This window comes from Solanum pennellii, chromosome 6 (genome assembly GCF_001406875.1).
Source record: "Solanum pennellii chromosome 6, SPENNV200".
Lineage (NCBI taxonomy): Eukaryota > Viridiplantae > Streptophyta > Magnoliopsida > Solanales > Solanaceae > Solanum > Solanum pennellii.
The window spans coordinates 53,788,502-53,805,952 of record NC_028642.1 but is presented as its reverse complement, the minus strand read 5'-3'; the positions used below and the strand labels follow the sequence as shown (position 1 = coordinate 53,805,952).

At 32.2% G+C, this 17,451-nt stretch overlaps 2 protein-coding genes across 3 annotated transcripts in view; both read right to left on the bottom strand.

Moving 5' to 3' along the window:
* The window catches only part of LOC107023087 (DExH-box ATP-dependent RNA helicase DExH14), a 35,872-nt gene extending 29,828 nt beyond the window's left edge, over positions 1-6,044 (bottom strand). Inside the window, exons 1-7 of one of the 2 annotated variants that reach the window (XM_015223635.2) lie at positions 5,823-6,044; positions 5,669-5,751; positions 5,338-5,506; positions 3,666-4,119; positions 3,501-3,566; positions 3,026-3,130; positions 2,638-2,940 (exon numbers count right to left, since the gene is read on the bottom strand). In XM_015223635.2, coding sequence (XP_015079121.1) covers positions 2,638-2,940; positions 3,026-3,130; positions 3,501-3,566; positions 3,666-4,119; positions 5,338-5,506; positions 5,669-5,751; positions 5,823-5,929 — 1,287 coding nt within the window. In that variant the 5' untranslated portion in view covers positions 5,930-6,044. The remainder of the gene's footprint in view (positions 1-2,637; positions 2,941-3,025; positions 3,131-3,500; positions 3,567-3,665; positions 4,120-5,337; positions 5,507-5,668; positions 5,752-5,822) is intronic. The other variant, XM_015223636.2, reaches the window with a different exon arrangement.
* Positions 6,045-7,026: 982 nt separating this feature from the next.
* LOC107023892 (glycerophosphodiester phosphodiesterase GDPD6) lies at positions 7,027-12,796 on the bottom strand. Its single transcript, XM_015224729.2, has 8 exons — positions 12,643-12,796; positions 10,031-10,209; positions 9,585-9,768; positions 9,320-9,394; positions 8,991-9,100; positions 8,639-8,857; positions 8,044-8,199; positions 7,027-7,475 (listed from the first exon to the last, which is right to left on the bottom strand). The coding sequence occupies exons 1-8, from the start codon at positions 12,653-12,655 to the stop codon at positions 7,236-7,238; spliced, it is 1,176 nt and encodes a 391-aa protein (XP_015080215.1). The 5' UTR covers positions 12,656-12,796; the 3' UTR covers positions 7,027-7,235.
* Between the last annotated feature and the right edge of the window lie 4,655 nt (positions 12,797-17,451).

The window sequence follows — 17,451 nt, the reverse complement described above, 5'->3', positions numbered from 1 at the left end:
CTCCGCAAACAAGTTGTTCGACTTCAAACTCCCTACTTCCAAGTTGAAGTTGACATAATGGACAAAATAGTAAATTAAGCACTGATTGGCAAAATACTATTCTACATCAACATACCTAGAGTAACCCCGCAGGTAGGTGGAGTCTAGAGAGGGTAGAACTTACACAAACCTTACTTCTACCGTGTGAAGGCAGAGAGGTTGCTTCCAAAAGACCTTTGGCCCAAGTAATGCATATCGAAGCAGTATGAAAAAAATATACATAGGTAAAGAAGACATAACAAAATAATAGAGAAAGCATTACATAGCATTCAGGGAAAAGGAACAGTAACAACAATAAATAACACAATACTAGAAGCACAAGAAACAAGAAATAATACAATACTAGAAGAACAAGAAACAACAAGTAGTAGCAGAAATCAAGGGACAATAAACTACAGAAATACTGTAGTAGTAAATACTACTGATATGAAAGGAGAAACAGGTAAGGTGCACCAAACTACCACCAAGCCTATCCTACAGGAAAGCGAGATGACGCTACACTACGTACCCTTGGTAAGCTTGGTAAGCTGAAAATGCTTCATGACCTGTCTAATCACCTCTACCCAATACTTCTTCGGCTTACCTCTACCTTTCCTTTAACTCACCAGTGCCAACCTTAACAAATCTACAATTTAAGTAAAAGAGGATATACCCAGAACAATTATCAAAGAATAACCACCTCCAAAAGCAAATGTCCTAAACATGTGTCTAGTATGAAAATTCAACAGTCCAAGCCCCATAATTAAACATTCAAGCAAGATGTAAACGCTCCACAACTCAAACGGCCAAGCTCAAGCCTAGATAACCATGGATGCTACCCTAAATAACATGATCTCCATTAACTATTGTAGCTTCTTGAAATCATATGTAGCTGGAGATGCAATCCTAGCATCACATAATGGAGAAAATGAATTGTAGGACTTGCCGTTCATATGTAAGAAACATCATGAAGATTAGACCATTAGCTCCTACACTGAAGTTCACAGCAGAATTAAGGGACATCGTCTTCTTTGTGCTAACCTAAAACAATAGTGGATACTGTAGTCGAAGAGTAAGATCGAAAACAGGAGGAAAGTTGCAAGGTCATCAAATGTTAAGATCCTTTTCTGCACTTTTTGTGCAAAGAAACAATACATTATCGTTTACATGCTTAACAGTGACAAAAATAGAAATTACGAGAATCTAGAAAGAGAAAATTACATCCTGTATTATTCCATAAAACCACAGTATGCAGGCTGTGCCATACTAATCCAAAAAAGTACAGAACTCCATTCCAGCCAAACTACTACCACAATAGCATAGTACAAATGAGTTTTACATTTCTTGTTTAGATTCAGTACTAAACACAAGAATTGATGACTGCTCTAGAAAATAGACGAGCTTTGGATTGTCTTCAGTACCAAGATAGAGAGTCAGGTAAGCAGGATTTACAGATGTATCGTCCATTAGAAAGCATATTCGAGCATCAAGTATATTTTGAACAAATATCACAAAAATTTAATAAAGAATAGCACACAGCAAGCAATGGATGAGAAGCACAACCCCAGTAATATGTATCTTGGTACACTAGCTACATGTGAAAAGAACAAAGGAAATTGACCATCTCATCTATTCATGTACATTTTCATTTTTATATGTGGAAAGATAAAGTGCTGCTAGCATCAAATATTGAATGCAGGGAAGGACCGAAGCAGTTTGACAATTACTATACAAACAGGTTTTGCGACAAACTCTAGCAACACTTCGTTCAAACCAAACTCTACCTCCCAGATAATTAATTTTCATAACCATGTCCACTACAAAAAAAACNAAGTTGGATTCCAACTATGATCTAGTAAATTGGTGGAATCTGATTGTAATTGTTTTGATAATTGGAAAACCACTTCCTATGATGGTGTAACCAGAAACTTTCCTTGTTAATGTTCAAAAAAAAATGTCAAAGATATTTCTGTATTATTCTCGAGAAAAAGGAGAGACAAAGGACATGCATTTTTTTTGCATTCAACTGTAATGTTATCATTAAAAAAAAAGAATCTTTCTAAAGTGATTTATTTGTTTGTTTGAAGGATTCCCATTTTAAGTTGGTCCAAATAAAAAACAAACTGGTAATGTTAATTTAAAATTTTGTTCACTATTATGTGTATGAGTCTTTGCTTATCTCAGGTGCTATGTCGTAAGTGTACTTATATTCAGAGAAGTGTGAACATGTCATTATCTCAGGACCTGGGGGCAACCATCGGAGGAATGTGTGCTACACATTGCTCTGGTTCTTTCGCAGTGAGGTAATTGCTCTGAGACTGTTTCCATGGTGTTAATCTGATCATTGCATTTGCTGCAGGAAAATGTTCTTTAGTTATATCCAGGTGCCTTCAGAATTTAACTCCTCCTCCTCTCTTTCTCCCTCCCTCTCCTCCTCCTCTCTTTCTCCCTCCCTCCCTCCCTCTCTCTCTCTCTCTCTCTAAATTTATATATATACATATAATATAATAAAATGAGGACCAGAAAAGAGAAGTACTAGACAACAGTATTAACAAATGTCTCCAATATTAAGCCAAAGTATATAAACAACAATAAGCAAAAGGCAGAAAAGGGAAATACCAGTCTCTCCCCGGGTTTCATAGATGCAGTTGGTGTTGGAGGGATAATGACTTCTTCATATCCTTTGTAGTGTTTTCTGATAGTTCCTTGAGGAAGGGCTGTAGGACCTAAGGTGTTTGTCCCTTCACCATGACCAACGAGGTCCTCAAATATATATTTCTTCTCACTAGCATGAAGCAAGGAACTAAAACTCACGGTGGACAAATCACCCTCAACCCCATTATTTGTTCCTCGCCTATGCTTCTTTTCTTCCTTGCGACGAAGTTTATCAATTTGCTTTTCAGACTCGGTTTGAACGGTTACCTGCTCGACAAGTAACAAGTAAATTCAAATGCCAAGTGTGGCATTGTATGTATGACATTATCATGGCTATATATCTATTACTTACCTGGACGGCATAACTAGGAGCACGTGATTGCCCGCCTGTAGTCATCTTGTCAGCTTTCAGTTCAATTAGTCCATGATGGATTGCATCAACAATTTCCTTTTTGTGCTGAGATAGGAGGAACAAGATCTCATGAAAAAGGTAGAATGGAGAAAATTATAATTTAAACAGTACCAAATTGCAAATGGATGAACCTAATTGCTTGCTGCTATTTGAATGATTCTCTACCTGATTGCTTACTGTTCCTATTTACCATAAATCATTTTAGAGAACTCAACTCATAAATACTATTGAGTCCCACATTTGAATTTATAATCTCTCAACCAATCCTAAAAACATATTATCAGACTCAGACTACTTTACACCTGTACGTAATGTACATACTTTTTACTTCAATGAATCATAAATTTAAAGAACAATTTGATGATATGTCCAATGAAGATCCACAATAATTAGAATATCAGCTCAAAATTCTTACCATGATAAGATCCTGAACTGTTTCAAATGCACCATCACCAACAAGGTCAAGCAAATCGCCAGCTATCTAAAAAAGAAACAGATTATATGCTTCTGGAACTGATGTGCCAAAAGATGAGGTTAAAGCATGTCACAGAACTATGAAGTGGAAGGGGTATATTGTAACCTCATCCCCTGGTTTCTCTGAATCAAGTACGCGGCATATGGCCATTGCCAGTTCATCTCGAGGAAGCTGTGAAGTACTTCCTCTAACAATCTCATCACAGGCATCTCTTAACCAGCTTAAATCAAATTTTCCACCAGATACAGATTCTCTAAAATTTGAGAAGGAGCCATGTTCATTCTGTGTTTCATGACTCGAAGAAGGTGCACTGTCCTGCTCAACAAAAAAATCAGAATCTTCCAAGGAAACATCAATTAAAAAACGAGCTGGAGGTCTGAACACAAGGTCCGAGCCAAATTCCAGTTCATCAGTAGTTCCATTAGACACTTCTGGTAAAGAGGCGGTCTCAATTCCAGGATGACTATTCTGCAACTCATACAATATTTGTGCTAAAGAGGCAACTCTTGATAGTAATGAGTCTGAAACTACGTAGCCAACAAGTTTTTGCAAATCTAGCCTGCATTCGAAATAAAAGATAAGACTTTTCAGACTAGCAGTCAAAGAAACTTTCTCAGCATGCAGACATTCACAAAATATTCAAGGAAGGAGAAAAGATACACCTAATATCTGACCTCCAGCTCTTTACTATTCGCAATTTATTTCGCATGTAAAATTACACTGGGTATGTTGTTGTTGCTGTATCAGTATTACTCTAGATTCTTTTCAACCTTATGCTAATTATTATGTTGATAAGAAACTTTAATACTTTGCGCACAACAAATGTTAGTCATGCAATCTTTACTAACAATTCATTAGCTGGCAGCAGATAAGAAAAGTATAAGAAGCATGCTGGGTTCTAGAATCCATTTTTTCAACTCGTTAAGATATAGATTACAAGGAGTAACTTAATTTTGGCAATCAAGGACTGAAAAACCTTTTGACTTCTGGGTATGAATAACATTAACACGTCCATCAAGAACATTCCGCTACTGGGTGATCTTTTTGCCTAACAATTAAAAAGGTCTAACACGTACAGTATTCTGTAGAGTATCAAGAACTAATTCACTCAATGAAATATAATGTAATGAAGTGGACTTTTTGCTTTGGAAGATTTATGAATCTGATACACAAAGATCAACGGACAGGACAAAATGCCTTTTAGATCCTTCTGCAAAAAACTAAATGCCCACAATGCTTCTGGACCCAGCGGAAGCCTATATAAGTGGACCTAATATGAGAACTCATTTGGCCTGATACTAGCTAGCATCAGCAATTATCTTTTTTCTCTTTTATTTTTGGCGAATAGGTTCTCAAATAAGAAGTATCAAAAGGAACAGATACCAACTACAAGTGGATTGAAATATACTATAACGAGAGACGGATACATCAAGCAGTCGGAACAGTTTTTATCCCAGCTTACAGAACTTCACGTGCTTGGGAAAAGGGATGAAAAAAGAGACTTTTCGATGAAGAAAAAAAGAGACTTAAAGATCCTGCTGAGCAGCTAAGGCATCATTGATCATGCACCTATTCATTTTACTAGCCGACATTGTCCATTTATTTCCTAGCGATAAAAGCATATCAACATGACCAATTGGTTCACCACTCCACCCCATCCCCAACTGATCCTCATTTATTCTAAAGATTAGCAAGTACCATAAATATAAATATACACAGACAAAATAAGGAGATAAATGTTATCTTCAAGCAACACATCTAGAAATTGTATGCTTACTTCTTCTCAGCAATACGCCTGTTTTCCTCACCCTCCACCATTGGCCCACTGAAAAGCCTATACACACTGAATGCCACCTCCCTAAACTCCTCTGACACAATCTCACCCTTCATCAACTCAACCACCGCGCCTATAAACTGCTTATAGGCTTGCCGCAACTCAGGAGAAGCTGCACCAATTACAGAACACTTCATTAAGCAGTGGAAATGAAAAGGGGAATAAAAGAATTTCAAAATGCTTCCTTTCAATCATAAGCTAATTGAGATGACTATATTGAACATATTTCCATGCATCTCAAAGTATATTCAAAACGAAAAAAAGAAGAACGTACTTCTTAACAAATCAATAGTACCTTCGTCCCATTTATACACAATCTTTCGAGCAAGTTCTGATTCTTCAAGTGAAGTTGCAGTACTGAAAACAAGAAAAAAATTTATAAATCAAAAACGAAAAGGATATGTAATTTGAAGATGTGATTCTGGTACCTGCGATACTTGAGGTTTTGCAGAATGGTTTTCCGGTGAAGGTATGCTTGATCGGCGTCAAATGGTTCCCGGAGAGCATTGGTCAGGCGAGGAAGTTGAAACAACATATTGGTTTCGCCGATTGGTGTTCTTCTCCGATAGTCTCAAGTGAATTTGTATGTGCTCCGTACCGGTTTTTGGTTTCTTGCGCAAGGTGTAATTGAGGAACCGGATACAGATTAGTGTAATTATTTTATTATATGTGACTTAATATATTTAGTTTTTGATTAATAATTTATTAAACTGATAAATTTGAACTTTTTGATATATAATATTAAAAAGTTAAATATATTATCCAACTTTTTGAAAGTATTTTGAGATTGTCTTTTATAAGTAAGATATAATTACTTTTCAGTTTATTAATTAAAAATGGAACAAGTGTCATTGATTTGTATTTTTTGTATTCATATGCGCAATTAGGTTATATTGATGTATCACGCATTTGTACTTGTTGTTAGGTTATATCGACAAATACAATTCAGATATACAAATAACAAAACAAAAAAAAAGCATGGGACTATATTTTTTTGTATTCAATCACTTTTAATTTCATAGGTTTATTGTACTGTTTCAATTGTCATCCGATTGTATTACTAATATTCATTTTCTGTAATGGTTATATCAACACATACAATCTTGGTAAATACAATTTGTATATGTCGTATGTTACTCACTTAATTTTGCTTGGTATAAAAATACAAGGATGAAATATAAGTATATGTCTACAAGGTTACAATCGACGGTAAAAATAAATATCTAGTACAAAAATATATACAATCAACGCACAAATTATAAAAGTACAATAAAAATCGAAAAACCCTACTCCATAATACAAAAATACAAAAACTCAATAAAGATGTGAAAAGAGTTTGTGAGGTGTAAAATCAAGGCGAAATACTAGATTTGCCGAGAAGCTAAGTAGTCAAATATATGCAATTTATGTATGTTAAATTGACATATGTTTTTTCCTTCATTATGTTTTCTTTTTTTTGTACAAGATAGGATTAAGATTAGGTATACACCAAATTACATTGAGTATGTTATTATTGTTATTTTCTTTATTAGTTATTAAGCTTTTTTGTAAGAGTGCTAAAATCCAAGAAGCAAGTAGGCAAAAGGGAGACAGTGTAAAGAATTTGACACCAACGAGGAACATCAAACAAAATTTTCGAAGAAGGCAAATCTCTTGTATAAATCAATAATGTAGGAGATAGGGTTTAGAGGGTCCAAATGCTTCAAGAGTGTCATTTGCACCAATCACAATATATTGAAACCTGTTTTTTCTTTTGGCAAATATAAATTGGAAAGCCAATGATATATACAGACCAATAAATAGCATTGCCTTGCCACAGACAATGTTGAATAGAATTTAACTCAGGTGTACTTGAACTTGGAAAGCATCGATTCAATCTTATTCAGAAGCCTAGTTGCTTCTTTTTCTCCAGATGCAAATGGATTGGTCCATTCCTGATAGTGGTTCAGGCTGCCTGTGAAGTCTGTGAAGAGGCCATCAACTCCCATCTTGTTTATCCAGTAGTCGAACTCGTTGTATGGATCTTCACTGAAGTTGAAGTGTACGAATTGGTTCTCATTCCGGAAAGTGTATGGATGCACCTGGATTTGTTATTGAAATTCAGAGGATGAATATGTATGAAAGTAAGATGAATTGCACGGAAAAGGAGAAAAAAGAAATACCATTTCTACACATGAGATAGGTATTAAAGCAGGTTCATTCATTTCTTTGAAAACTCAATAATTCAGAAGGCACTAGTTAATGGAAACTCGACAATTCTAAGAAGAGGCGTGCTAAACATAAGATGATAGCAGATCTACGATAGAAGGCACTAGTCATTAATGCATAGTGACTCATTAGGTTCTCCAAGAATTAGATGTAAAAACAATGATCCTGGAACTCAGAGGCATACATTCACCAACTAGAAGCAACCCAGCACCCCTCAAACTTACAACAGAACAGACTCAACAAGTTAAAAATGTACATAACATGTCAATTGAACACACTGTACATGATATATAGGTATTTCCTTTTCCTTCAATTAACAGTAATCTAATATCGCACAATAAAATCAAAAACCGTGGAACAGAGACCAGTGGAAGAAAATATCATATCATCAATTAACTTCACATGTCAATGATATCCCATAATCAATGATTGATCAGATACCTGTAGATTACGGGCATGTGCTCTTGCGATGAGATCAGAAGGTGTTTGCAGATAATTGTTGGAACAAGGAACTATGGTGTCCTTCCAGGGCCCAATCCCCACCACATATTCCTTGATATAATCAAGATAACCATCTGAAGTAATCTCCCAATATGACTGAAATGTAAAAAGGATCATTAATTTTCCTAATAGCAAAACGGTGTGACAATCAGATTTCTCTAGGGTATCTTTTCAACAAAACTATATTCCTAAAAAGAGAATACATGTTAGACTGGAGGTTAATTTCTTAATCAGCAAACAGAAAATTTTTATTTTTTATCAAGCCTGTAAAGTGTACTTGTTAATCCTGTAAACTTTTAAACAAGATCTGAATACTACATACTTTATACAAATCTTTACCGCTGTGTCTAGACTGCAGATGTAGTTGACACTTGTATCAAAGTCCTAAAAGTTTGGGTTTCCTTTTTGTAAATGCTTCTAAATTGTGGGTAAAAACTTTCTTTGTTTTCTTTCTGGAATTTAGCATTTCCAACATAAGATAGCCAACTTATTCTTTGTAACATACAGTGCTAGCTAGGAGCGGGGGTATGAAAACCTGATTGGTGTCTTGAGTTGGTGTATTTGTGTCATCAATGAGGAAGATCTTAGGCAGGTCCGTTTGGTTTGATATATAAATTAGTGACGTCGGCGCAAAAGATTGAATGAATGCAGGCTGCTTTAACCATTGCTTCGACATATATGAACCTTTGTATCCATACTTCTTCAGTGTCTCAACAAACTTGTCCTCAAATTTCTTGCCACCTGGCCATTTGACCTGTTGGAACCAGTAGTTAGTGTATAAGATAACTGAAAGTAATACATAAGGGTATCAACTGATTTTCCAGCAAAACATACTCTGCAATAATATCAGTTTGACCAATTTTGTAGCAGAAAGGGAGTGAACTCACGTGTTGGTTGATAAGGACTGGATTTTTTATCTCTGGATATATTCCAACAACTCTATGGGCATCCAATGCAATTGAGATGAACTCCTCAAAAGTAATGATAGAAAATTCTCCTGCCAGTTAATTGAAAACGGAAAAGGTGAAAAATATTGGAGGCAGTGAGATGCATTTTTCTGAAGAAACTATCCTCATATAGAGTAATAGCAGGAGCACGCATGCCTTGTTGTTGGGAAGAGTCGATCAAAAGAACCATTTTTTGTTGATGTAACATTTCACATAGCATAAATTTCTCTATCTTGTTTTATGTTTATAGGAACGCTTAGAAAACTAACCATTATATTGCTGATCTCTGAAAGAATATCTCTGCTTAACACGCAGAAGCTTCAATTCTTCAAGGGTGAAGTCAACTGCATAATAGTACAAGAAATTACTAATAGATGAAGTAATGATACATATCATATCAGTAAAGAAATAGTACAATACTTGGAAGGTAAAATGAAGAAAATGAAGCTAACTCAATGTGACAGCAAGAGGACATAATCTATTATCAACGGAATAAAACAAAAGTTAGCACAAGTGAAATTATAACATCCATACCCAGAAAATATCCAGTAGTGTTAACCCCTTGAACATCATAGGTCCTCTTTCGATCAGCAAATTCCTTGTGATTTGCTATATCAGTTGTATCATCAAGTATGACATCATGGAAACATATAAGAGCGCCGTCTTTAGATGCTAAAATATCTGTTTCGATGAAATCAGTACCCTCTTCAATAGCTCTCTGCATAATACTAGAGTTTCAGGGGCATGTTTTGCAGTTTATTTATAGAAACAACCTGTTTGCTTCTATTTCAACATCAGTTACTGCAAGCAGAAAGGTGCTATACAAACATCAAAAAGAATTTTCCCTATAATTGTAATTTCAGTATCAACCATGTGACCATAAGTGAAGCCATTTTATTGGAGACTAGACCCGGTTTCTAGTTGCTACTTTGGAAACTGGATGTTTTGAAAATTATATGATGATTCTATTGTAGACATACCATGTATGCTGCTGCAGTTTCTTCAGGAATTTCTCCATTTGAACCTCGGTGTGCAATGTTGTAAGCTCGAAATGTTTGTAAAGGCTGTTTATTCCTATCATTTCTTCTGCCAGGAAGTGGGTAGAGAGGTCTGGCCGAGCATCCAACAAGAAGTAGCAAAAAGATATAAGGGATAACACCTGTAAAGTACATTGAGAAAGATGTAAGATTCTGTATATGAACACATATGATTATAAACGTTACCTATGCTTGTCTATCTACGGCCAATGATTTCACACGTGAACATGGTATATATAATGGTGCATGTATGGAGAGACCAATATATACATGAATGCATGCACTTGACATCAATTGATCTATTCTGATAATCCAATTCATCGCAGCTTGAGAAAAGTTATAACACCTTAATTTTCAATCTAAAACAAGGAAAACCTTTGGAAATTAACAAGCAATACTCACACCACAACCACTGTGTCTCAGTTCTAAATTAGGATTAGTCGATAGTTATGGTCAATACACATGTTTAGCAACAGGCAGCATGATAAATGTGCGAAGAATATACAGCCAACTATTTGTTCAGCCAAAGCATAACTGGATAGTACTTGTGACACAGGATATCTGAATATTTCATAACAAGTTCAATCCAATGTTTACATCCTAGTTAAAGATGGGATGATAAATGTGCGAAGAATATAGAGCCAAGGATTTGTTCAGCCAAAGCATAAATGGATAGTACTTGCGACAAAGGATATCTGAATATATCATAACAAGTTCAATCCAATGTTTACATCCTAGTTTAATATGGGATACCCTTATGAACTTTGGACAAAGTACTAGACTAGATATACATTCAATTCTTATTCTGAAAATCAATAATGGGAAATAAGATTTAATCTATAATAGGATTTTTTGGGTGGCCATAATTTGGTTCACTAATTCTATGAATCAACTACTTTCAATCACACGCTAGTTGGCTTGCCTACAGTAATCCTTTATATTCCTTCTGTGATATTTGGTTAACTAATTAGATTGAGCTAATTTGAACCCGACTTAGATTATGAACCATCTTTATATGATGCACAATACTACACATCATAGAAATTGAAATAGTAATATCTCGCTGAACTTTCAGTTCTATCTAAATGAACAGTAACTAAGACTGCTCCTTTTTTATTTGGAGCTAAGATTCTTTTTTTCATCTGATCCTAAATGTAAATTCTATAATCTACAACAACAACAACAATGCTGAACTCAAAATCAGTGGGGGTCAACTATATGAATCCTCAACAATCATGTATATATGCTATATTTGGTTAACAAAGTGTTTTAACATTTCACGCCTCATTGAATATGATACCTCGAAAAAATTAAGCAGGATTTTCCAAATTCAAAAATTATTGTTACTTTTCTTCCCAAGTTTAATTTAAGAAATTGTGTCAAGTCACGCCATGACATTCACTTTGAACTAGAGAGATAAGTTCAAAGCTTATATGATGCTTACCTGGATAGACTGATTTCAAAGAAACCTATTGCATTCAATGCTTTGGAGTATTCAGGAAGCACTACAAATAAACACTTCTTTCACGTTTCCACTCCAGTTAATATCATTTGGGATTCTATGGTTGGGAAACAAAGGAGACTACAAATTCACCTAACCATCACATAATATTAATGGGGACGCAGAGAGCCCACAAAACCATTGAGAGTTGAACAATTACTACTACCAATGCTAAACCTCTCTGAAGTTTTATGGGGCCAGATTGACCTACAGAAACTGAATTCAGCAACCCCAACTTAGCATGTAAAATATTAAAGTTACATACAATTTCTCACCATAAAGAGTTACCAACCAATTTAAAGGTTTAAACCTGTCATGTATTGATGAGACGAGTAGATTTTAACACACTTATCTCTTTATTTTCTTGTATCAGCACCACCTACTCCCCATAATAGATCAAGTTATGGTATCACCACAAGTTAATTAGATATCAAATAAATGCAAAGACACTGCATATAATGCGTGCTTACTGGGAAATGCCTTGACAAGAATTTGTAATTGTCAGAGCACCAGACAAGGCACACAGTTGAAAAACTGTTCAACCTTCCCATTTACTCATAGTAAATTATGAGTAGACATATAAACTGAGTGCAGATTTTCAATAACTAATAATCACTGTACATTACTTAATAGATTTGAGCCCATAGAGAACTTAAAGTTAAAAACCCAGAAAAAAAAAACAATTTTTCAAATGATTCCACTTAATCCAGCAGCTATATACATAAAGGGGTTGTAGATATACACAATCTAAGCTAAAATACACAATTTTCAAGAACCAAGTGACAATATTGAAAAAACTCCATGCCTAGAATACACACATAATCCCAAACTAGCTAAGGTAAACCATAATAATAACAACAACACACCGTATAATCCCATTGTTTTGGTCGGTGAGATTAGAATATACACGGACCTGACCTCTAACTCGTAGAATAATACGAAATAGCGAGCATTATAACTAAATCCACCCTAATCTATTTCATTCCAACACCAAATACAACAAATAACATAACGAAATCACAGAAACAACAAAACTGGGGATTGTAATACTTACTTGGTGAATCCATGGAGACTGTCTCCTTCTTCCTCACTCCTCTTTTTCTGTTTTTTGCAGAAAATTTATAGCCAATAATGAATTATATAATTGAACATATCGCTGATTTGTTGCCGTGGATTTTAACGAATATTCCTAAAATTGCAATTTTCAAATTCCACAAGTGTTATAGTTATGCAAGGATACTTCATTTAAAATAATGTCAGCGTTATTACAGCCGTTGATTGAGAAAATAAGATTTAAATCTACGATTAATATGAGTCCGTTAGGTGACAGGACTGTCACTGTAAACCCGATCACGTTTTTGATGATTAAATCCACTTCTGATTGGTACAGATCACTATGAATTTAGTTTTTTACTCCAAATAAACTGAAGCATTATCACGTTAGATATAATCCGTTTCACACCAATTTTGGATTTTTTTTTTATTAAAATAAAATTCACATGAGGTATATTTAATTATTTTTTTTTGACAATTTTAGGTTTGGCCTTTTTTAATTTAATGACTAATTTGAGCATTATTTAATGATTACATATATTTTTTATTCATTTTTCGTAAAATCTACGTAGATGTCCTGAAACAAATCGCATATATAAGAAATGAAGGTATAAAGTACATGAATTTCATACATTTTGGATTTAATTATGTCCTATATCAGAAATTTCTCTAATACAATTATTCTAAATTTTTCATTGTTTTCGAATATATCCATTGATTGTCTGATACATTGCAAATGATATATTACATAATGAGAGAAATGTATTCGAGAGGGGTTAGAAATGTATTTGAACAAAGATTTTTGTAATTATTTTAAATGATAAGAAATTTTAAAGATTATGATATTTTATTGTGTATTTATGTAATTTTTTCAAAATAAAAGTACAGTATTTCTGCGTAAAAAAATAATTTAAATTCTTTCTTCTTTTTTATTTCATTCGCACTTAATTAATTTTATATTCTTACACAAATAAAAAGAATCCATAAACTTGAATTATTTTTTGGAATATAAAAAATAATATGTGAAAAGGATCAAATATGCTTAATTTTTGTTTTAATAAAAACATTAATTTAAAATTAAATTAATTTTCACTTCCGTCATTGAAAGAATATATATGACTCATTTGTGTATATATATATAAGTTATGAATATATGGGAACTATTTTTTAATCAAAAATTATATATTAATTATAAATCATAAAATTAATCAATAATATTCAACTCTTTTTCCTTAATTAGATTTTTAAAAAACTACAAACACATTAAAAAAGAATTTTATTCCAATAAAGTATCAATATTATAGACATTTTTGGTATAATAAATTAAAACTTCGAGTGTCACGTCTAGTTTTTGAAACAATTATTAAATCCTGAAATTAATTAATATAGTATTCACTTCTTTGATGTCTATTTTTGGAGTTCTATTGGGGGATGTGCAACTTTAATAGTCAAAAGAGGTTGAACCTTCGTTTGATGATCGTATAAAAACTGACTTTTCAAGTTCGTTCGTTTTATATTACTTGATTTTTTATTTTTTAAAAAATATTATAATATATTTTTATTCAATTTAAAAGTAATAAAATATTTTTAAATTATTATATTGCAATATTTAATAACTACATATAGTTATACTAATAACTAATCAAATTTCGAGTTTCCTTATAAAGTTAATTTAATAAAAATACATTTTAATATATATTTTCTTTTAAAATATATTAAATTGATATAAATCAAATCATACGAAATTAAAAAAATATTTTATCAATTGATCATGAAATTCAAACTCTGTGGCTACATACTATCTAGTGTTCCCATTTTGTCGACGATAGATAATTGTTGCAATCAATTACGCGTCATTAGTATAAATGTCCACATTTTTTAGAATTTTTAGATAGTTTTTAATTTTTATATTTCAATAATTTAAGTTATAGAAAAGTGGTTCAAAATATATCTAATATCAAAATAATAAATAATTTTTTACAAGACATTAATTTATATTTTTATATATATATATACTTCACAAGTCATACTACTAACATTAAAATAGCAAAAAAAACTTTTTTGCGGCATAATTAGTTAATTTACATGTCCCTACACGATAATGACTATATCATAATATCTCATATAAGTTAGTTGTGAAGTACATAAACAAATTATGAAATATGTCAAAGAACATTATGAATTTTTAATAAAATAACAACTCTCAAATCCACATATTTACTCTATTGTATCATCCCACATTAGCTATCGATTTTTTCGCCCTCTAAAACTGATTAAAGAACATATCCACGGCTAATATATAAGAGGAAATAAGCACATACGTCGAGGCTCGTAAATTAGGACTCTTCAAATATCACACGTGCTACGTATATTATTTTCACTAAGCACACATGTCACTGTCAACGTGTGTGCTTTCCAAAATTATTCAATAAGTTCGAGGAGTAATTTATTCATTTAGGTTTATTGGGGTCGCTTGCAAATTAGGACTCTCAAAATATCACATGTACCACATATATTATTTAAAAATTACGTTTAAAATATTAACAAAAATTATATATTAAAACAAATAAAATAATGGGAACTTTCAAAAATAGCCATTACAATAAATTTAACTGTGCTTTATAGCTATAATTTACATATTTACGGTTATAGTTACAGTTTAAGCTGTCTCGTTTGTATAATTCATAGATTTGTATAATTTACATGTTTGTATAATTCACAGGTACATTTGTATAATTTAGTTATTTTTGTATAAACTTGAAATAACAAATTCATAAGATTTCAAACATCAGAAGTGTAAATAGTTATACAAATTCCGAATTTATATAAAAATTATAAAATTCTGAATTATACAAATGTGTGAATTATATAAAACAAAAAAGTTGATCCCGCATAATTATAACTAAAAATAAATCGTAAATTGTAACTAAGATAAACTATAGCTGTGTTAACTGATTAACTAACATAAATTTATTTATACGCATAATTTTCTCATAAAATAATATATATCGAGCCCGGACTTATCTTTCGGCGGGTTGGAAAAAATCATCTACGGGGAAAGGCATAATTCTAATTATTGAACATGACAAAAAAAATTGTGTAACTTATGATCGAATGAGTTAAAATATTTTTAAACTTATGTTGAGCAGTTGTGGGCCCATGGGATAAATAACTATAAGCAATTTTTACATATACCAAATATAAAAATTATATTTTCATACTATTGTTTTAATTTATATAATCACACTCCATAGTAAACATAAATGTATATATTTCGCTATACATAGAAAATAATTGTACAATTCAATATACATTATAAAAGAAAACAGTTATATACAAAAGACCAATTGTATAATCTTTGTACGTATAAAACGAGAAAAAAAGAAAGGCAAAATAAAACTGACAAAGGAATATTTGTATTGTATAATTATAAATGTATATGACGAAGATATATGTATTTGCATGTGTGTATACAATTTTCTCTCGTTTTATACAAACAGAAACACAATTTATACATTTCGTTTCAGTTTGTATAAACGAGAGAGACTAGGGTGGTGAGCGAAATCTGAGAGTGACGAGCGAAATTTGAGAGAGGGGAGAGATGAGAACGAAAATAAATAAATAAATAAATATATATATATATATATACACACACACACATACAATTTCATCTCGCTTTATACAAACACAAAAGCATTTTACACATTTGTGTTTGTATAAAAGCGAGAGAGGCGAGCGAGACTGCCACCAAAACGAGAGTGATGAGCGAGATTCCACCATGAAAGAGGCGAAAATGACAATAGTTTGCTCCAGGGTACAATTAATTCAAACTATATTTTATACATTTAATTTGAATTAATAGTTTGTTATTATATACAATTTTCCAATAACTAATAAGAGGACGCACTTCTCTAGAAATTTTCATTTAAATAAATCAAAATACTCTTTTTATCCACATTTTATTGTCATGTTATGCTTTTCAAAAGTAAATTTGATTAATTCTTAAGGCAAAATTAGATTTCATTATTTCAACATTTTAATCAAAAAAATAGATATTAAAAACTATGCAAAAATAACTATAAATTACAATTTTATTGCATATCAATATAAAAAAAAATTATTATAAAATAATAGCAACATACTTAATTTATCATTTGACACTAAAAAAGAAAAATATGACAATTAAAAATAAACGAAAATAATAGTAAAAATTGAAAACCGATCTATTTGAGGACAAGCCTAAAATAAAAATAAAATGTACTAAGTAAAAACTTCATCAGTTACCATGCAATTCATCAAAGGCTATTCCATCTTTTTCAATAACAATTTCAAAATACTTTTATTTTTTCGATTATTATTCCATTCATATGGAAGCGCCTACTAAGTAAGCATTATTCGGAGGAGGCATTTATCATTGACTTCATTTTTCACTTGTGTTTGGTACGAAGAAAAATATTTTCTGAAAAATATTTTCCAATTTTCTCATGTTTGGTTGAGGCAAAAGTTTTAGAAAATATTTTCCAAATTAACTTATTTTCCTCAAAATTAAGGAAAATGACTTCCCTTTAAAAATTAAGGAAAACATTTTCCAAAGCTCTCATCCAATTTCAAATTACATTTTTTTTAGAAAAACATCAATTTTTAAAAAAATATTTGCAATTTCAAAATTTTATTTTTTCATCCGATCTCTGACCATCCTTCCCCCCGCCCCCCTCCCCAACACCATCCCCTCCCCAAAAAATTAATTTTACTTTTTAAAAATATTTTCAACTCCAAATTTTTATTTTTAAACTCCTACCTCCCCCCCTCC